Source organism: Cyprinus carpio, chromosome B24 (assembly GCF_018340385.1).
Source record: "Cyprinus carpio isolate SPL01 chromosome B24, ASM1834038v1, whole genome shotgun sequence".
Lineage (NCBI taxonomy): Eukaryota > Metazoa > Chordata > Actinopteri > Cypriniformes > Cyprinidae > Cyprinus > Cyprinus carpio.
This window is the reverse complement of record NC_056620.1, coordinates 16036822-16058324: the sequence shown is the minus strand read 5'-3', so window position 1 is coordinate 16058324 and position 21503 is coordinate 16036822. Positions and strand designations below refer to the sequence as shown.

At 35.1% G+C, this 21503-nt stretch overlaps 2 protein-coding genes across 4 annotated transcripts; both read right to left on the bottom strand.

Annotated features, from left to right (window-relative positions):
* Nucleotides 1-766: 766 nt before the first annotated feature.
* On the bottom strand, nt 767-15815 carry tfr1b (transferrin receptor 1b). Of its 3 annotated transcripts, none has more exons than XM_042752450.1 (19): nt 15702-15815; nt 15294-15384; nt 11503-11552; nt 11145-11367; nt 10446-10644; nt 10178-10315; nt 9244-9331; nt 8995-9114; nt 8234-8332; nt 7787-7926; nt 7536-7696; nt 7336-7452; nt 5523-5608; nt 5366-5429; nt 3878-4007; nt 3683-3773; nt 3235-3462; nt 3008-3157; nt 767-2908 (listed from the first exon to the last, which is right to left on the bottom strand). In XM_042752450.1, exons 1-19 carry the CDS (start codon nt 15798-15800, stop codon nt 2666-2668), a joined length of 2517 nt encoding a protein of 838 aa, XP_042608384.1. In that variant the 5' UTR covers nt 15801-15815; the 3' UTR covers nt 767-2665. The 3 variants fall into 3 exon arrangements, with proteins under 3 accessions (XP_042608384.1, XP_042608385.1, XP_042608386.1); XM_042752451.1 differs by lacking the exon at nt 15702-15815 and adding an exon at nt 15605-15640; XM_042752452.1 differs by lacking the exons at nt 15294-15384; nt 15702-15815 and adding an exon at nt 13504-13672.
* Nucleotides 15816-16556: 741 nt separating this feature from the next.
* Nucleotides 16557-18839, bottom strand: LOC109101691 (C-C motif chemokine 20-like). Its single transcript, XM_019115090.2, has 4 exons — nt 18679-18839; nt 18125-18227; nt 17319-17396; nt 16557-17203 (listed from the first exon to the last, which is right to left on the bottom strand). The coding sequence occupies exons 1-4, from the start codon at nt 18746-18748 to the stop codon at nt 17167-17169; spliced, it is 288 nt and encodes a 95-aa protein (XP_018970635.2). The 5' UTR covers nt 18749-18839; the 3' UTR covers nt 16557-17166.
* Nucleotides 18840-21503: the final 2664 nt, after the last annotated feature.

Genomic DNA, 21503 nt, shown 5'->3' with positions numbered 1-21503 from the left:
TATACTTAAATTTGGAGTTTAGAGTTTGGAGTTAGATGTCAGTAACATGATTATTCAGTTTGGTTCTCTCTCTCTACAACCACAACGGTGCATAAGTGTTAAATCAGAAATATATATTACAGAGCAGCCTCCGCTATATCAATTCGGTGGGTGGCGCTGTTAGAAAAGGATAGGGTCCTAGAAATGCGGTCTTGAAACTGCAGCCTCCAGTTGTGCAGGAACACCCTTCTCACCTCAGTACACGGATTGATCTCTTTCTTAAAGGGACAGCGCATTTTAAACAGATAAGAGCGCAGGGAGATAGTTTCTTCATGGGAACCTTGCGTTGACTGTGGTTCTTGAATTAATCTAAATATAATTAATAAAGTTTGAATCTAAATATGCACATGTGAATAATAACATTATTTTGTCCATTGAAGCTGTTCTTCGTGGTAACTACAGTGTTAGCGGTGACACATTTTAAGATGATTTACTACAATATCGCCAACTCATCGTATCCTTTTGTTACAGGCTTCAGATGACTTAAGAAAGCAGTGAACACATTAAGCATCCGACACTCACTGGTTTTCATGGTGCATTGTGGGGATTCCTCACAACATTACAGTGTACTTAAACTGCATTACACTTTATTCACTACATCAGTCCTAAAACTATTCCAAATACAAATACACCCGATTAGATTTAAGATGATTACAGATCTGTTCCTCTAGTCTTGTAAACTTGTGAGGTGAGGAAATATTCATAAAGTCTTACACAACAATAAACATGCTTCTAATGCCAAGTTTATTAGAGCAAAGGTTGACAGATATTGCATACAAACATCAATTCTAACAACAGCAATCAGTTTCTCTTGTAACCCCAACACCCAACACATCTAGACATATCTGATTGATCAATTTTACTGCCTATTCATTTTGCTAAAGATAAATTTGGCAAATCAAACCATGCTTATCTAAAAGTAACCGTTCATTCACACAAATTGAACTGTCTAGTAACTTTATTTCGCCATCACATTCAGCTTTAAAACACACACTTTGTTTTTAACAACCTGTGATGTTTAGATTTATTTCATGCACGTCTATGCTATGAAAGACCAAACACATTCTGCAACTTTCTGCTAAGTGCCATAAGGAGGAGAAAAGACAGAGCTGCAGACTAGTATGCAAAACTTGTCCACCAAAATTTTGTCTTAAGTGCATTCAAACATGAAACCATTATGTAAAATCAGCAGCAAGCTAATCAGTCTTACATCACATCCTAATCATTATGCAATACGACCACATCCTCTTTTCAAACACCTGCCTTATAGGGGAAAAAAGGACAGGTACAGAAATAGCAACCAAAATCAAACAACTGAAAGAGCCTCTCGAGAAATTACACAATGAATATCAATTTTTGGAAACAGAAACAGGCCAGAAAAGTGAAATCTTAAACCCAGTGAAACATTGAAAAGAAACTGACCTTGAAAAACTAAATGGGCATGACTAGATGTAACAAACATCTTCAAAAGTTGTTCAGATTAGTTATTGCAAAGCAGGGAAAAAAGCCACACAAAGCACATGATAATGAAAAATAAATATTTACAGAACTATGGGAAACACTGTTCCCGATAACTTGATCCACCCTACAGTGAAATATGAGGATCACTGTCCTCGATATATACACGCCGGTAGGCAAAAACTACCTTCGAACACTCCACATTATGGAAGACACTGCTCCCGATAATGGATTTAGAATAGAAATATAAATGTTACAGAGAAATGCTGTTGTCACAAAAATGCTTGAGCCCACAAGTTTGGTCAAAATGGAAACTGGCCTTGCCAATTCATCAAATTGTTTCAGACAAATAAGAACAACAAAAGAGATACTTAAATATAAGGAAATTTATAAAACCATCCTTTAACCATGCCATGTTGTTCAATGGCTTTATGCTCTGGTTTCAATTTTACAAATTTTGGGCTTTTCTTTTTTTAAAGAAGAGGAACTACTCTGTAATATTAAAACAGGTGCTTTAGAGCTTATTTCCTCAAGCACCTGTAACAAGAGACATTTCTAATGCCAGCTGTTGGTAACATGTATTTCTGTTAGCAGATGCTGCTTTTAAGAACTGACAGTATAACCGCCATAATTATGGAAGGCACTGCTTCCGATAATTAAAAAAGAAAAAAAAAAAGACACTTTTATAGTGAACACTGCCACTGATAAATAAATAAGAAATAAATACAGTATGGTCCTCAGTTGGTCATAGAGGCTGAGTTGGGGTTTTATATGAAGTGCGAAAGGGACCAAAATTCCCAAGTAGCAGCCGAGGACAAGATTTACCCAATTTACTCAAAAACATTTTCAAGGTAAACCAGAAATGACATGCACCTTAGAACAATTTGCAGAGGAGCAAAGTTGATGACCTTGTGCTCTAATTTCTTTATCAATTAAATATTGTATTATTTATCCCTAGTCCTGCTATAATAATAATGTAATGCAATAAAAACATTCAATATCTCACTATAGGTCTTAATAAGATTCATATTATTTTTGAAGATATGCTTGGTCAAAATTCATTGTTCCAAATCAGATCTACTTCATAGTGACAGGATTATATTTGTATATCTAAAAATATTTTCAAGCAAAGCCGATGACAAGTTGGTTGATGTAACAGTGAAAAACTCTATATCTCGTTGTCCAAGGACCAGATATCTCCAGCCAGGTCATTAGCACAGCCCTGGATGGTCCAGGTGAGTAGAGCGAACTTGTTTAGGACCTCGTCTATGTTCAAGCTTGTCTTATTTTCTTGTACATCACCCAAGTACTTTTCCAGGTCTGTGCTGGTTTGCCAGCCATTACCAAAGAAAATGTGGCGGAATGGGACATCTCTCAAAGAGACGTAAGGAGAGAGAAAATTATGCTCCACCTTAAAAGGAGAAAACAACAAAGCATGAGAAACTGGCCAGTAAGTATCAAGCAACGATACAAGATGAGCCTAGAAAGACCAAGAGAATAATAACTTCACCTTCATTATGCGGTTATTGATTATGCGACACATCTCCATATCATTCAGGTCGGTATTGCTTATGTCAACATTTAGAGAGGCTGCGGCACGACCGTAGGAGTTCTTTGCCGCATTCAGCCACTTCGTTGACAAAGGCACAATTTTATCGACCTGTTAAAAGAACATTGAGAATCAAGTTTTTTATCGTTTCTCATTGCAAAAACAACGCATATGACAATAAGCATTACCCTGTCATTTTTGAGTGCGTCAACGCGCTTGATGATGTCGCTCACGTGGCGGTCGATCACATCAGAATACTTGGTAACATCTAGTTTGAGGATGTGATCATGGATGAGCCGAAGGGCCATCTGCCCAGCAACCTGAGCAGCAAGCACGGACAACTCAACCACTTTCTGCTTGGTGATGCGGTCCAGATGCTCTTTTTCATCCATATTTGTGTCTAAGAACTGTTGATACTGGTGGAAAAACATCATAAAATGAGTATGCAAACATCTGGATGACACTTTGTTTTTGACACTTATGAATAGAGCAACATTTTGGGCTGGCAGTCTCAAAAAAACACTGGGTGATAAGCTTGAATGGTAAGAAAATGGCTTGTGGAATTTATTTAAGGGTCTGGATGCATGATTAAAAGCATTAATTTTCTTAATTACATTAGGCAGATAAAACATTTACCGAAGGAGAGATGAAACTGAAAGAAACAGATGGGATTCCAGAGAGGGCCAGGAAAGGATATGCACCATCATCCATCTGCATGGGCGTCAGACTATGCACAAAAATAGTTTCATGTATATCACATCACCACAGAAACAATCACAATTATACTGATATTTCCATCATTAAAACACAAATCAAAGCAGATTTACTCACAGTGATGAAAAATCACGACCATAATTCTGGAGAAGGCTTGAACTTGACCTTGGGGTTTTGACCTTTCCCAGGGTCTTCTGCAGAAGTGTGTGCAACAAAGGACTGGCAGAAGCTCTAAAAGAATCTGCACCTGTAGATTAAAGAGAAGCATCTAAACATTTCAAAGAATAGGGAGAAAAGTAGGAAATGGGACTGTGATTTTAAAATGGATAGAATTACATTAGGCTATAAATTCAAATAATAATAATAATAATAATAATAATAATAATAATAATAATAATAATAATAATAATAATAATGATGATTAGCAGCATTGAAAGGGCCCTCGCACCCAGAGCCACCTCCAACCGGTGGCCTTAGGAAAACCTTAAACGGTGAGCAATATGCATTTAAAGTGTTAAATATAGAAGAAAAGTTATTTATATGTGTCAAACTTCCTGCTGCCAGCAGGTGGTGCTATGACTACAACAGAATATGGGCACGGGCATGTGTTCAGGCAGGACTATTATTAAATGTGAAGTCTGGGGAATATCAGACATTGTATGTCTGAGTTATAACAACTTCCTGTTTCATGGCAAAACACCGAAATTTGTCCTTCAACGAAAACTCGAGATCTTTGTATTTAACATCACAAAAGGCTTCAAATTATACTGAGCAAATCTGGTGTTGATCTGATTAAATCTCTAGCAGAAGTTCGTTAAAATACAACGGCTGAAAATGACAAAAACAACAAAATTTGCAGAGAAAAATCTAAATAACAGTTCCTGTTAGGTTTCGGATTCACAAACGTGTCTACCGAATTATATACATGTACGAGAAACATAGCTTAGGGGGCACTTCATTGAACATGTATAGATGGCGCTATTACCCACTTCTGAAACCTATATCAGATGTACATTTTCATCACTTCTGGTGTGTGTGCGCGCAGTTTCATGAGTTTGAGCATGTGTCTAGCCAGAAACAGCAATCATCAGGGTCCAGTCACCAATGTCCCATGTGAAATATTAAATGATAAAAGTGCCATTTATTCATCCAATTCAGCTTTATGTGTTATGTGCCACAAAGTTTCAACTTCACCAATCATATGGTTATGCCATTATTAAGGATTTTCAGTTGTAGTATCCCCTATAAAGTAGGTGCAATTTTGATACAACTTGGTGTACATCAGAGTTTGCCTGAGTTGATGTGCATGCTTGGGACAATCCTGTCAAGCTTGGGGTCCCAACAATTTAAGGTCTCAAATTCCCATATAACTTCATGCCAAATAAAAAAAAAAAAAAAAAAAAAAAAAAAAAAAAAGAGGAAGAGGAGGATAAAGTAGTCTCAACTACAAATATAACTGATACTATTTGGTACTGTAACACACTATTCATTTATCGTGACAACTCTTAGTAGATATTCGACAAATTTTTTGTCATTTAAAAAACAAACTGTAATTGGGTGAACAAAAGACTATAATAAATGTTTGACATTTGAATACAAACTTACCAGTAACAACACCATCCAAACTGATGTAAGTAAAAGCTTTTCTGTCCAGTGATGACCAATATCCCTGTAAAACAAAGAAGACAGCATGTTACAAAACCTGCATTTCAAACTATGTGCCAATATTCAAACCAATCACAGATGACATCAGCACACAAACCTCAAGCCATTCAGTAACTCCGACGTTTCCAAAATCCCCTGCGGTCCAGCTGGCAAACACAACACTTCTTTTGGGTCTGAAACCATCTATGGTGAAGAGGTTGAGGAATGAGCCCATGGCACAACAATTAGACTTAGACTTTAAAGGGTTAGTTCACCAAAAATGGATAATTAGCCCACAAATTACTCACCCTCAAGGCATCCTAGGTGTATATGACTTTCTTCTTTCAGGGGTGAACAAAAGGATACTGTAGTGAATCGATGCATTTTTGTAAGAACAATATACATATTCAAAATGTATAGCTTGCGCCAACAGCTGTACACAGAAGCAGTTTCGGGCTAATGACGTATGAGGTTGGTATTGTGTATGCGCCGCTTAGTGACGAACGCGGAAGTGCAGTGGAGAGATCGAAACAAAACAACGGTCACGAATTAGAAGTACAAAACGAGGATTTGGGAAGAAATCCTCGTAGGAGGATGTAGGATGATTTCGATATAAGCCAAGAGGAGACTGGTTTTCCTTTGCTAAAGAAAGGAAACTTTGCTTCCTTTGCTCCGGTTAACAAAAGTTGGTTTTCACGAGACTCACCGGTGCATGCGCAATGCTGACATCTTACCTCATCCTCCCGGAGCTGCTTCAGTGTACAACTGTTGGCGCAAGCTACATTAAAATGATTATTACGTTTTGAATATAAATATTTTTTTTACAAAAATGCATCGATTCATACAGGAGGCCTTTGTTCACCCCCCAGAGCTGTGTGAGACACTTTTTATTATGGATGGATGCGCTTTATTTCAATTCTTTTGGACTGATGCACTGTAACACCTGCTGACTGCCATTAAAAAGCTTGGAAGATCACAGTCAATTTTTAATATAATTCCGATTGGATTTGTCTGAAAGAATGAAGTCATATGCCTAGGATGACTTGAGGGTAAGAAAAATAATGGGCTAATTTTCATTTTTGGGTGAACTATCCCTTTAACATTGTCTGTCATTTTGACAGACAGGGTCGAAAAAAAATTCCATCGTAATCTATTATTCATCATTTAATTTTCATATTTTAATTATAATGACACATTGCTTTTATTTTTGTTGATATTTTCATTTTTAATCATGAACCTACAGAAAATGCATATAGGCTTATGCATTTAATTTGACGAGAACAAATGAACAGACTGTGTGTTACATTTCATGTTCAACACCATACCCCGCAGTGACAGCGGAGACCACCAAAAACAACAAAATATGCTAGGGCAAAAAAAACTATTTCTCGATTTTAATAGATTCTCATTTATCTGAGAAAAAAAAAGAAAAAAAAAAAAATACTAATTCTTAAATCCCAATCGATCTTTTGGTCTATGCTGTTTTCAGTTGTTGAATGAACAGTACACAGTGCACCTCCCATCTAATAAATCACAACAGGCTAAGCTTTTTGCTTGGTTACTTATAAAACAAAGTCTCCGATTTCAAATTCTGTCAATTTCATTAGGAAATTCAAGCAATAAATACTGTTTTGGCTTTCTTTAATGTGGCGAGATAGATCGCTGTAGCTTAAACTGGGTACTCGCCTGTACATAATCAAAAAACTTTGACAGTTTAATTTTTGTTCTGGAGGCTGATGATCCCTTACTCTCCTGCCACACTGGAGTGCACTCAGCACCAACTGGACAGGAGTGGGTATTACAGTTACAAATTACAATAAATCACCCTCAGTGTAATCTATCAAAGTGACGGACAGCCTTCAGATTTTCCTGTCACAGCTAAAAAATAAATCTGTAAATGACGGTTAACACGTCTTCTGGTAAGGTCATACCTTTCTTTAGCTCTGTGAAAACTCTCGCAAGCTCCAGCAGAAGAGAAGTGCCAACTGCAGACTTGGCGTATCCCAAAGTCATGGAGTCTCTCTGCGCTCCAATCACAACATAACGATCTGCCGGATTTACACCACCACAGTAAGATCACAGATATTTAATTCTATAGAAGTGTTTAAAAAAAAAAAATTCAAAAACTCACCAGGGTCCACATAACCTTTGATGACTCCAAACACATTATGGATCTTGGTGTCTGCAAGATTATTATTGACTGCTACGGTTACTTTGTCACTCTCACTTCCCACTTTGTAAGTGGGGAAGTCACCCTTAAATCTAGCAGGAGCATCTTCTCCTCCCATTTTTCTGTGAGAAATTTGAGAATACCAATCAAGCTTTGTTTCTCAAAATAGGTTTAAAAAATAAGACCAAGGTAAACCAAAACCTATAACATACTCAAAGATTGATTTTGCCATGTTAGCAGTGATTGTCTGAGCAAGTATTCCTGGAAGACCAGAGGACTTGGCAGGAGGAAATTGTGTGTGATTAAAGGATGGGAATCCTGGGGTGTAAGGATCACCTGATCCCAGGTGGACCTATAATTAAAGACCGGAATATGTGAACAAATTTACATTCAGTTCAAACTGTCACAGCTACTGATTTTAAATGAATCATACAAGTCAATATTTAATCTCTTTTTCAAATTTAGAAATTGCCTTAATCTTAAAAAAGTATATATACAAAAAATTTAATATTTATTAGAAAATATTATAAAGCAAATAAATTGCATTTTAATCTACCAATTAAAAAAAATTACGAGAGGAAAATATAACAGCTCAACTCAAAATCAATATAAACAAACTAAACTCAAACATATGAATATCATTCTTTGGCATAACTTACATGACCATAAAGTTCAGCATCCCAAGACAGAGTTTTATAGTCAGCCGGGTCTGGGTAGATCAGAGCTGCTACGGCACCCATTTTAGCTGCATTCATAACCTACAATGGTAACAAACATAATTTGATCAGCACTAGCAAAAAGTACCAGATTGTTACTATTAAAGGGTTAGTTCACCCAAATTGGAAAATTCTGTCATTAATTACTCACCCTCATGTCGTTTCAAACCCGTAAGACCTTCGTCCATCTTCGGAACACAAATTAAGATTTTTTTCGATGGATACGCTGTTTCCGTTCAGCTCAAATCACAACAACGTAGGAAACAGTTCCAGCGTGACGCAGCTGAGATATTCTCCAAAATGGCACCTCAGTGATGCGGCGGAGACAAATTGTTGAATAAAGTCATTTTTTTTTTCTTTCTTTTGCGCACAAAAAGTATTCTCGTAGCTTCGTATAATTGCGGATGAACCACAGATGTCACATGGATTAATTCACAGATCTCCTTGCTACGTTTCTGGATTTGGGAACATTTCAGTTGCATTTCTGTCTATGCAGGGTCAGACAGTTCCAGATACCATCGAAAAAAATCTTAATTTGTGTTCCAAAGATGAACGAAGGTCTTACGGGTTTGAAACAACACGAGGGTGAGTAATTAATGACAGAATTTTTATATTTGGGTGAACTAACCATTTAACAGAGATATTTGGCCTTGAGTCTCTAGGAAAACACTACAAGGTCAGATGAACTGTTAATCATGAATCACCTTCTGAGCCATGCTGATTTTTCCAGCTCTCATCAGTACAACAGATCCATTTAGATTCAGTTTGTATTCTTTATTCTGCAGGTCAGAAAGCTCACCATAGTTGGCATACACCACTCTGCCCTGTGAACAGAATTGTTTAAAAAAAAAAGTTGTCAATTATGGAACAACCATTGTGCTAAGCTGACTAACAAAAGAAAAAAAAAAATCAAGAAAGGCAAGTGTTTCCTTCAGAGGAAGAGGAAGGCTCACCTCTCTACGTCCTGTTTCACTGTAAGCCAGGTATCCTTTTGGACTTCCAATCTCCACTGCACCAAACAACACTTTGTTTGGACTGGAGCTGTTAGGGTTACATACAGTCCAAATTACAAATCACATACCCAAAGAAAGATGTAAAAACCATGATTTCGTTTGCTAAGGGTGGTTTTCCGAGTGGTTTTCACTGTGTTGTCATGAGGTTTACAGTGTTCAGAAAGGTTTCAGAATGTTATACATTTGTTAGCGTGTCGCTATGTTTTATAGTGTTCAGAGAGGGTTTTGGCATATAATGCATTTGTTAGTGTGTCACTATGCAGCTTTTATTGTGTTTAGAGTGATTTTTAGTTGTTATACACCTGTTAGCATGCTGAACTAGGTTTTTACTGCGTTCAGGTGTTTTTAGCAAGTTGTGCGCAAATTAATGCATTTTGTATTGCATTCAGTGTGGTTTTAGCGTGTTATATGATTGTTAGCATGATGCTTTACAGTTTTTATAGGTGTTCTGACAGTTTTTAGCATGTTTTGAATTTGTAAGCAAGTTGCTATTAGGTTTTTACTGTTTAGAGTTTCTATAATTTGTTATATGCATGTTAGCATGTTGCCATGTGTTTTATGGTGTTCTCAGCATGTTATGCATTTGTTAGCCTGTGGCTATGCAGTTTTTATTGTGTTCAGAATGGTTTTTAGTGTTATGCATTTGTTAGCATGTCGTGATACGGTTTTACCACAGATTTTTAGATTGTTACAAACTGCTACCATTTTTATTGTATTCTGAGATGTTTTTAGAGTGTTAAGTGTATGTCAGCATGTGGCTGTGCTGTGCAGTGTTCTAGAGTGCTGGTATGCAGTTACTCTGGTGTTTTGAGAGGTTTTCCATTTATGTATAAACCTCTTATTTTATGTAGAGGTTTATGTAGCTGATACTGACCTGTTACGAAACTGTAGCTTCACATAGTGTTCATCAACCCAGGGGTCCATATTCAGTTGTGTGAAAATATCATGGATATCATCAGCTAACTTATTATCTGCAAATGATCCTGCCATGCGGTGAATCTGGGAATACTTACTAAATGGAAGAGGAACAGAAAGTCAGCGAAGTTCAATAACAGGTGTGCATACTTATGGCATCACAATTATTTTTACGTTCAAATCAACAATGCACACAAGAACAATAATATTCAATGACGTACAGTTACCTTAATTTGTCTTCAATGGCTTTAGATGACAGTTTATCATTCATAAGTCCAACAAGGTCACTCCAATCCAAAGAAGGTGGATAATATGGTGGAATTTCTTGATTAGGTAGATCTTCAGGGTCATGCTTGATCACACCATCTCCCGGAGAGCAGGTAGCAGGCTCAGACTTGCGGTGGACAGAGTATCCAATGAGTAAACCTAGGACAGGGGAAAAAGTAGAAGGAAAACTATGTGTGGTTTCTCACATGAGCACTAAAAACTGATAACATCTCCTAAAAACAACTTATTACATGGCTCATAGAAACACTTGATTTTATTTGATCACTCACAGGAGGTTTTAACTGACTACTGTCCCTGGCAACCAATTTAATCTCTCTTCTAACATAAAATCATTTCCAGTCATATCAATATTTCAATTAGAATTTCTTAATATTTGCATGGCCCTATGATTTCCAAGACGAGGACGGAATCGCAGAATCCTGTAATAAAATGGAATTCACTGTATGATGTAGAATGTCACAGAATTTGGCACAGTTTGAATACATTTAATCAAACTGTGACATAGAAAAGAAAAAATGACTGCTATTTAAATGTGAAAACAGAATTAGGGAAGAACTATAGCAGAATTAGGGAAATTACTAAAATGGATGTCAAAGGGTCCATTGATATTCAGTCAGATAAACTGCAAAAACACTCACCTACACAGAAGATGACCAGCACTCCACCCACCCACACCAGAATCCTCCACTTGTTCCTTGGCCCAGAATGACTGGATCTTGTGTATGTGTCACGTTGCACATGTTCTTGTTCTATTCCATCCATTTCCTCCTCAACATCCACAGCAAGCTTCACCTCCACACGGCTGCTCTCTCCATCAGGATTCTGAGATTGATTGAACCGGGTGTACGACCGACTGTTTACCTATTAAAAGAGGTGGGGAGGGAAGCAAAATATATACAGTAAATATAAATTCCAGCAAAATATATACAGTAAGTTTTTAGAGTACTTAAAATATAATATTTTAAAGACAACAAGTTTGTCAAAAACAGCACTTACTATTCTCGAAAACTTCATTTTGGCCTGATCAATTGCTCCTTCCATGGAATCTGCAATTAAAGAGATATAAAATATCTTTAGCAACACAAGTTTCTCACAAGTTCCTACTCAGTCCAAGTGCTCTTTTTGAAGTCTCTGAATTCATAAACACAGCCCTCATTGTTCAAAGTCCAAAAATGTTTTTATCCACTGAAAAAAAGGTAGTCTTTTGATTCGTTGAACACCATCCAAAAGCCAGAGCCACCCTCTACCGTGGCTCCACAGCTAGTTAAAGCAGTGATAAGAATCAATATGGAGATTATATAATGTTGATAATGCAACATGTGCACCACAAATATTTACTAATTGTGAAATACTGTGTACTTAAATCTAGTGGCCTACTAAACGATTGACACTAACCAAAGAAAGTTAGTGAAATAAAAACAAGAGGGAAAAACAAAACACACATTTTTAGGCAATCTTTGTAAAAACTAGTCAAAACGTAAAAAAAAAAAAAAAAAAAAAAAAAACAGTTGGGTTTGAAGACATATTTCCTCATAATGCCACTTTGAGGTTTATTACATCCTTTGTGTAATTCTTGCATTAAAGGAAGTGTTTGTATGCATGTTTAAACTAGCAACTTCCTAGTAATTTAACAACCTAACAGAACAATTGGCGGCATTTTCAGTCTTGCAAAAAAACTACAATGGCATTCACTTGACAGTTTGTCAGTTAAGACAATAAATAACAGTTTATTAAACAATAACAGGACATTCTGAATAAATTAAAAGATTTGAGACAAATGGACACCTAACACAACCGTTTCCTTTTTTTGATTGTGCCGTTGTGATGATACTCGAAGGCTGCTGAACACAAACCAGCAATCATCATGTTTCAACACAAAACAACCTTGTAGAGGAAAACAATTACACATAAATAAGTTTGAAATCAAATACAAAAACCTGAAATTCCAAAATTTTTAAGGCAAAGTCAGCCATGATTTATTTATTCTGCAAGCAAAGGTATCTAATAACAGGGCGGATGCTGAGTAGAGCAAAAAGTACTTTGTTGGATATGTGATATCGATATGTCGGCCCCAGGGACTAGGGGGAAAACACCTTATTGTTGAGTCCTGCATGCATAAATGCAGTTCAAGCTTGATTAAACAGATGAATGAAGATCTTTTTCCTAAGCACATGGTCACATACCCCCGAGAGCATCACACTAAAGAGGAGGGTGTGCTGTGACTGATGAAGACCATGTGAGAGTCACAACCAGCATCAGACACTGATATGGAAGCTGGTTCATAATGATTGATTTCCATTGTAAAGCAGTTTATAAACCACTTCTTGCAGAGCACTGAAAACTAATAAAATAATTTCAATGTTATTTTTATCTCCAGAACACAAGGTTACTTACAAGGAAGTTACATTTTGTAACGCAGCAAGGACAAATTTCAATATAAATATTTTTATTTCTTATCTGTAAAATAGCTAATAAGTTGATATATCAATAGAAAGCAAAAATATTTATTCCGGACCATTTAGAGAACACTTGAAGGTCAAAGATCTTTAGCATTTCCTGTTCACACGCACGTGGTGAAATAATCTAATTCTTCCTAACCTTTTTTTCCTTTTTCTTTTCTAGAGGAATAATTCATAGAAACACTAGCACAAATAACACTCAATTCAGATTATGTCATGCTAAGCTAGACATTCACATTACATAAAACTGAACTTCAATTTTGGACAAAGTATATGCATTTCCGCCTACATAATTATCTAGAAGGTGACAGTCAATGGATCTTTTTAGATTTAACCACATAAGTAATTTGCATGTTGCTCATTTTACCTTTGGAGCAAAACCATCTTAAATAGCAATCAACTTATTTATTAAAACAAAGCATGGCATGAAATTCATTGACAGCGTGCGTGACATTATCATTGAGCTGTCACAATGCAGGCCATCCTGCTAATTCATGAAAGCTAAATGTAGTGACTTACTGAAACGAAAAGTACTTACTTTTAAATGAGAAAACTGGTCCTTTAAATTGTTTTTTTGTTTTGTTGTTGTTGTTGTCAGTACTTGTAAATGCGAATTTGTGTTTCTTTTAAGGTCACCACGAGCTCGTTCGCCACAGCCCCGGTGTAAGTCGGCACGCACACACTACACACGTAAATGCGCGCGTAACTCAACGTCACTTCCTGGCAGTGTTGCCAAGTCCGCTTGGGATACAGTGTTGCCGCGGGTTGAAGCGACCCCAATAACGCCCCTGAAATGCGATTTTTACCAGGGAATCCCGGAAAAAAAACGTTTATTTTACCCCAACACCACCATCCCAACCCACCCCGGAACGGGGGACCCCCCTAAGCGATTGGGCTACTTTTGAGTAGCAATTAGCCGGGTGTTTTTGTGAAAACCTGGCAACCCAGCTTTCTAGCTTTCTGAGGTGCTGCTGCAGGCTTATTATTAGGCGCGTTCGACTTGAAGCAGTGCTGCACAGAATGATCACTGTATGACATCAAAGTACCGCGAGAGCGATAAGAGAGCACACGGATCCAATGCATTCGAATCGCTCTCGCGGTACTTTGATGTCATACAGTGTGTGCAGCGCTGCTTCAAGTCGAACGCGCCTATTATCAGGCAGTAAGATGTAGGCTACACTTTAAAATACTTCACTTTAATTTAAAGGTGTAAAGTTACTCTAGTAAGACTTGGCTCATCTATTTTACAGTTTAATCGCCAAGATTGTGATCTGATGTTGGTTCCTTTTTATTTGACCCAGTGAAAGTAATTATATGGATATCATATGAGAGACTGTGGTCTGATGCTGGTTCCTTTTTATTTGACCCAATGAAAGTAATTAACGTTATATGGATATGATGTGTAGTGGTGCCTGGAAGTGGGTATATATAACCCTCTCTGTGAAATCCAGGCTAAAGTCTCAAAATGTAATTATGAGATAACAAGCATCAAATTTTGATTTCAACCATTAATGTCACTATGATTTCAATCTTGACATGGCCTTACTCAGTTGATATTAAAGATATCAAGGTTACATTTTCACAGAATGTTCCTTACCTTATGAAGTATGATTTTATGTAGAAAAATCACACACACACACAAAAACAATTATGTAGTAAATCACAAAAAAACGACTTTAGCTGGTTTTTCACATTTTCTTATTTTTCTTATTTATACTCAATTCTTTAGGCTATATATATATATATATATATATATATATATATATATATATATATATATATATATATATATATATATATATATATATATATACATTTTTTTTTTTTTTTTTTTTTTTTTTAATCAGCCCAGCAAAGGATATACACACTGTGTTATAAAGTGACATGCAAGGCTAATCTTGCATATTTAGTTAACCCAAAAATGGCCAGTAGTGTTTGCACACTGTCACTTATCTTCAGCTTGACTTCACGGAGTAAGGATCATTATGAAATTATTATTAGCCACAGAAGAGGTGTAGATTTTGCAAAAAACATTTCAAAATAAATAAGTAAATTAAAAAATTGACTGCAGCAATTAACATTTTGTCAGGACATCTAGGCTATTAAATCACATGCTATTTTGTTTAGTTGTCTGTTCAGAATCATGATCTCTATTTGAGAAAAAAAGAAAAGAAAATCGTGATTGTTAATTTATCCAGAATTGTGGAGCTCTACTCTCCTGACTGACTGTTTGTCCCATTCCATACAGTGACGGGTAAATGGTAATTTCGAGCCCTGACATATGTTATTAACATAATTTACCAGGTGCTGTTATTAATAAGTGCTCACCTTGGTTGACGTCTTCATTCAATGGTGTAGCTGAAGAGACTGGGGTGCAGAACGGAGCGGTCACACTCATTTTTAAAGGTAAGCCGGCAATCTGTTACAATTTGTTTCAACAAACAATTCTGAATAGTAATAATAATATGTAATTAAATAGTAATTTTAATAAAAGTAACCTTTTTGTGTCCTTGTGCAATACATACTAGGCCAATTAGCTCCCAAAAACAGCACAGGCCTAATTCACACACTGCTTGACCTAATCTTTTTTGTCTTTGCACCATAAATCAGATTTGAACAGATATGCGTGATAAGCTTACCTTGTTGACCGTTTCGAAGGTTCAAATGAAAACAAGACTTTTGGCCGAGTAATTAAACTGTTGGAAAAGAAGGAAGTGGTGAACTAAAATTTCCTACCTGTATTCGTTCCTTTTTACTCTTGGAGTTTTTGTGCTGCACAACACTTGCAGAACCTGTTTTCGGTTCTTTTAAGATTCTCATAAATCCTGTGCACATATTTATGTTCTCATGTGATATGCGGTAAGATTTTAAAAATTCTTCAAAATTATATAACTAAAAAAACAAATATGAAAATTGCACTTGTGTTTATATCCTAAATAAAGAGCACAGATTTTGTCTTGAGGTAAACAGGAGTTCAGTTAAGTTTTGCTTTTATGAAATCCACTGAAATGAAAACTTTTGGCTAAGAGCCCAGACTGGTAGAGATGAAGGAAGTGGTGAATAAACCCCTATAGATTTATTAAGTTATGATTTCCCTCTCATTACCTCATGTAAACCCATTCAAAGACTGTTCTGATGGTTTCACCAGCTTTGAATTTAAAGGAAAAGTTCACCCAAAAATTAAATTATAATCACCCTTACCCTCAGTTTGAAGTTAAAAACCTCTTTCAGATGTATTTATTTATTACAAACACACCTTTTTGCTTCTGAAGACATCAATTGATGGTCTGCAGTCAAGTGGATCACTGTGATGTATAGATCATAATTAGTGAGTACATTTAAATGTTTTTTAATAATTAGTATAAATAAATAAATAGTGAATTAAATTAGTGAGTTAATAATTAACCCATCTCAATAAATAGAGTTCTGAAATGTTTTGCCTTATAAATAAGTTAAAAACACCACCCAGAGGCCCGAAAATCCATAGTTTGTGTTTTCATTTTGGTGCAAAATGTTATGGACCACAATTCAGAAACACAAAGGACAATGACGTTGTAGTGCTGAGTTGTAGTTCATCACAAAAATGCAGAGTGAAATTAAGGACCTTTATTTAAAAATACATATAAGAGAAATGTAATATAAAACAAAAACTACTTTTCTATACAATTGTATAAAATGTTTATTACATTTTTAAGGATGGAAAAACATTTCCTACTTTATCATATTGGCATAGCTTTGACAGTAGAGGGCATCAATGTCTAACCAAAGGGTTAGTCAAATCATAACTCAAAATAAAGACAAAAATACATGCACCCTTAAGAAACATTTGTGAACAATATCAAATATAAAAGTCATAATACATTAGCTTTTATAGGTAACTTTTAAATAGTATCTGAATTAGTTAAAAACAAAAACAAAAAAAAAACTGTAAACTGAATTAGTGAGTTAACAGCTCAATACAAAGAGCTAAAAAATATTTTGCTTTATATAAACACAAGAGGCTTAAAATCCACACTATAGTAAAGTTACCTTGTATTTCCCCCTTCATAAATACTCTGTACAAGAAAGTGCAAATAAGTGATGCCAATATATAGAATATAAGAACTCTTTATCAAAGAGGGAAACAGTCCAAAATAATAATAATTAAATATATATATATATATCTCCAGAAGAGCCTCTCCATTTTGGAATTCTTAAAGCATTAAAAACCACCAGTCTTCACTTCCGCAGCCTTCATCCTAAAGGGCACATGCAGGGAACATTTTTTTTTTTGCATCAGTTAATTTTCTTAAGGGTATAAAATGTGGTAAGACTGCATTTTATGTTAGTGATTGATAAGATACATTCTCATACCTTAGGCACTCAATTCTGTCCTGCGTCCAATGTTGGTTTGGGTCAGCGCAGATTAATCTTCCATGCTTTGTATGAAAGCTGCAATGACATAAAGTACGATGAACTCTAGCACCAGAGACAACATTATCAGCACATTAAAATTGCTATGTATATTACCATGTTAACTTCTCAGAGAGTTGTCATGACAGAAATATAAATAATAAATAATAATAGAAATATTATCTATTTAAAATTCAGTTATTTATAAACCTAACTGAATAATACAGTGTATAATAATATATGAAAAATATTAAAGCTTGGTCATTTAAATAAATTACATTTAAATAATCAGAGATGTCATTAACTTGTCATTAATTTTATTTTCTTATATATTCACATATAAAATAATAGTGAAGTCATCAAAATAACACAGATAGGATTTTGATGAATAAGTAAATGCATTAAATCAGTTAACAACAAATAAATATTTAGACTTTTTAAATAAATTTTTCACAAATTTGACGCACACATACACACACACACGTCAAATTTGCCAAATAAATTTATATATATATATATATATATATATATATATATATATATATATATATATATATATATATATATATATAAATTATATAGATTTGTTAAAACTGTAATTCATGTTTAAATATATATAAAAATTCCTAACTTAGATAGATAGATAGATAGATAGATAGATAGAAAGTTGCCATGTCTATATGTATACAGTATATAGATAGATGCAATGTCTGCAATTTCTAATTTACATGAAGTACATCAAACATGTATGCAAAAATATGTCTTACATGATTGCTGCAAGATCACAGCTGCCAGTCATTTTCTGGATATCAAAGCCTTTCAGATATCGACAGTCTAGAGGCCGTCTCCTGTATTTGAGACAGCAACGCACTGTGTAACAGGAAGGAAAAAGTTATATTATGTTTACATATTTACAGGCCATGTCAGACTTTCCAGCAATGTCTAAAATAAAAACAATAGTAGACTGTATTTTATCTGCTGTAACAATAACTGGATCAGAAGGACTTTTACATGCATTGGTTTATCAGACTGCTAATACAAAGGTTCCCAGTATCAGTTCAGCTAAGGCCACACTGAACGGATAACGAGATCCATCTTTCATCATACTAAATTTGTGTCCTTGAGCATGAAACACAATTTTCATATTTAAAGTGAAAGTACTACTCCATGGAATCAATGTATTATATCATAAAAATGCATTTTAAAGCAAGTGCTCAACACGTTTTTACAGCACGTTCAAATAACAGCATGCTGGTGGATCATTAACATATTAGAAGAACGGTGTTTTAAACAATCTATTCAGAAGTTCACGTTCACTCACCTGCATCGGTCTCCACGAGAAAGACAATGAGTATGAGGACACTCAAAGTGCAGGTTTTAAGGTAAGCCATCTCCAGTATCTCAAAAAAATGTTTAAGTATTGTTAAGTGAGTGGTAATCCATACAGAGAAAGTTCTGAAGAGCTGTGGCTGGACTTCACTGATGAGCATTCAATTTAAACCCTTCATTTGGGATTCCCCCACCTTAGGAATTTATGTTCACTCCCCTTTAAATTTCTTTAGATGTGAACTTGATACCTGCGCTTGGAGCAGGTGTGTGAGACAGTTGAACTGCTTCTGCTTCCTGCTTCCATAAAGACATGATTAATGTGTCTGATGTTAAACCAGTGAAGGGTCAAATATTATTCATGTGCTTGATAATACTAATTTAAACCCTAATAATTAATCAAATAAATTCATTTAAAACTTTTGAAACATTTTATTCAAATTTTGTCTTTTTAGACAGGCCTTTAGGAATATTTTGTAATGCATGCATGTGATTGTAACTCCATTATACATTTTTGGCTATTGCTACAAATATACCCAAGCGACTTACAGTATGACTGCTTTTGTGGTCCAGGGTCACAAATTATACTTAATTAACAGTTAATGTGCCACTACTAAAACATAAAGAAATGATCAAATGTGATGACTTGATTATGCTTATAAAACATTTACTTGTCTCAGTGTTTTTTGTCCATACAATGCCAAATTGGATCAAGTGGTGTCTTGGACCCTAACGTACTAATATTTTTAGGTGAACTGTCCCTTCAAGGAACAAACACTCCTATTGGTATACCTTTTTTTATTATTTAACCTGGATTGACAAATTTAACAACAGTTTGAAAGGAGTTTCAAGCTCTGATTTCAAGTGTCACTTATGCTTTTACTTCTTTTCACTCTGATGGATTCAAAATATGCCTAAAGTGGTTCTAGTCTTATATTGAGATATTTGCCTTGATGAAAAGCTTTTTGTGGTTCATTTTCTTCATTGCAGTTCTGCTGCTTTGTGCAAGAGATTGGTCATCATGCTAACTTCTAGAATTATTCAAATACAGATTAAATTCATCAGTGAAAGTCACATTATTATATGTGAGGGAATAAAGCAAATTATATACAGTGTTGCATGAATGCATCTGCAAGAGAAGAAGAGAAAGCAGATGACTGAAGTGATGGTGCTGATGGAGCAAACACAATAGCTTTCTGTTACTAAATGGATGGATATAATTTTTCTCCAATTGGGGTAAAATGTGCAAAAAATTAATGAAAATTAGCCCGTGTTATTTTTAACCCTCACTGTAGTAAGGGTTAAAAATAGCACTGGCTATTTTTGGATGTGACCTTTAGATGTTTTTAATTGTGAAAAAAAGGAATATGTGAACAATTTTGCATCTGCATGGGCTCAAAATACTTATCTTTTTCAGCTATTATATGTATTTTGCTTATGCAGAAGTCTAAGATTAGCAAAGTGCTAAATTTAGATGTCATCCAGAGCTATAGATAGCACCCAGGAAAACATTTCAATAATGTTCTGCATATGAAAACAATGATACAGTCAGATGTTCAGGCATTACGTAGACATGACAGGATCAAAAATGCTGATGTAGAAATACAATGCAATTCTACATTTACCTTTAGAACAAGACGAAATAACATTCAAAATATTTGTTTTTGTGCAGAAGGTCATTTTGATTTTTGTACAGCTTTAAGTTATTTTTAAGTATTGTAAGTTTGCTTGCTTATTACTTGTGAAATATATTTATACTGCATTTATTTGACCATAATACATTTTTAATATGCTAAATATATAAAACATATCTAGTGCCATTAAATGTATTTTAACCATTTTAGAAAAGCACAAACTGCATGATTCATGTAATCAGTTGAACACTAAAAATGAATAAATGTGATTGATAAATAGTTATATGCAATTTATCTTGATGTTTACCTAACCATGTGAGTCTTGAATAACCTTTTAAAATCTTAAAATGCCTTATCAGCTATTAAATTTAACATTACATAATCATTTAGTTCCATTTTTCCCACTTGTGTTTTTTTTTTTTTTTTTTGGCTGAGCGGGAATGTTTTTAAAAATTTGTTAAAAGCACACTCTTCACAATAATTTCATCAGCATCTGTGCTTTTAACATCCAAGGAACATTTTTTCCCTTTTTTCTTTATCGCAGAAAAAGGTTCTTCAGATCATAAAAATGTTCTTCACATTGAGACAAAATTAGTTCTTCAGTGGCATCGCTGTGAAAGCCTCCTCTTTGTAGAATTATTTTTATTATAAAAGTATAGACAAGAAGCCAGCAACACTGTGATAAAGGCATTTTGCAGCACACTTCTTGCATAGTTAATGTTTATCTTTAGAGGAAATAACTTGAATACCAACTATATATTTCCATGACAGTTGTTTGAATGCCACACATTTTTGAACTTGGATAACTCAGTAAATAACTTCTCATAAAATGATTTGAGTTACGCAGATGACTTGCGCAGGTGTCCTTACCTCTTTGAACGTTTGACTTCAACTTGGGTATAATCGACGTTTAGAGTTAACCAGGGCTTCGGAAAGAATCTGATCAACAATTTGCTTGCATTCTTTTTAAGGTGACGTAGGAGGCCAGCACGATGCATTTAGTTAACTATTATATATTTTAGTCTTAATACATAAGTACAAAATGACACCGTTCCAAGTTACAGTCAATTCGAACGCAACAGTCCACATTATTGGATGCTTGTGTATATTCTTTCATGAGAGGACTTGCATGATTCCTGTCTGATATATGCACCCTGATGTTTTCATACAGATAGGCTATCATGCA

Coding starts and splice junctions, on each gene's coding strand:
- tfr1b (XM_042752450.1), bottom strand. CDS start 15,800: ATGTGCACAGGATTTATGAGAATCTTAAAAGAACCGAAAACAGGTTCT. Junction 9,115..9,243: donor GTGAAACAGGACGTAGAGAG/GTGAGCCTTCCT, acceptor TTCTGTTCACAG/GGCAGAGTGGTGTATGCCAA. Junction 4,008..5,365: donor TTTGGATGGTGTTGTTACTG/GTAAGTTTGTAT, acceptor TTTAATCTACAG/GTGCAGATTCTTTTAGAGCT.
- LOC109101691 (XM_019115090.2), bottom strand. CDS start 18,748: ATGGCTTACCTTAAAACCTGCACTTTGAGTGTCCTCATACTCATTGTC. Junction 18,228..18,678: donor TCTCGTGGAGACCGATGCAG/GTGAGTGAACGT, acceptor CCTGTTACACAG/TGCGTTGCTGTCTCAAATAC. Junction 17,204..17,318: donor GACAGAATTGAGTGCCTAAG/GTATGAGAATGT, acceptor TGTGCCCTTTAG/GATGAAGGCTGCGGAAGTGA.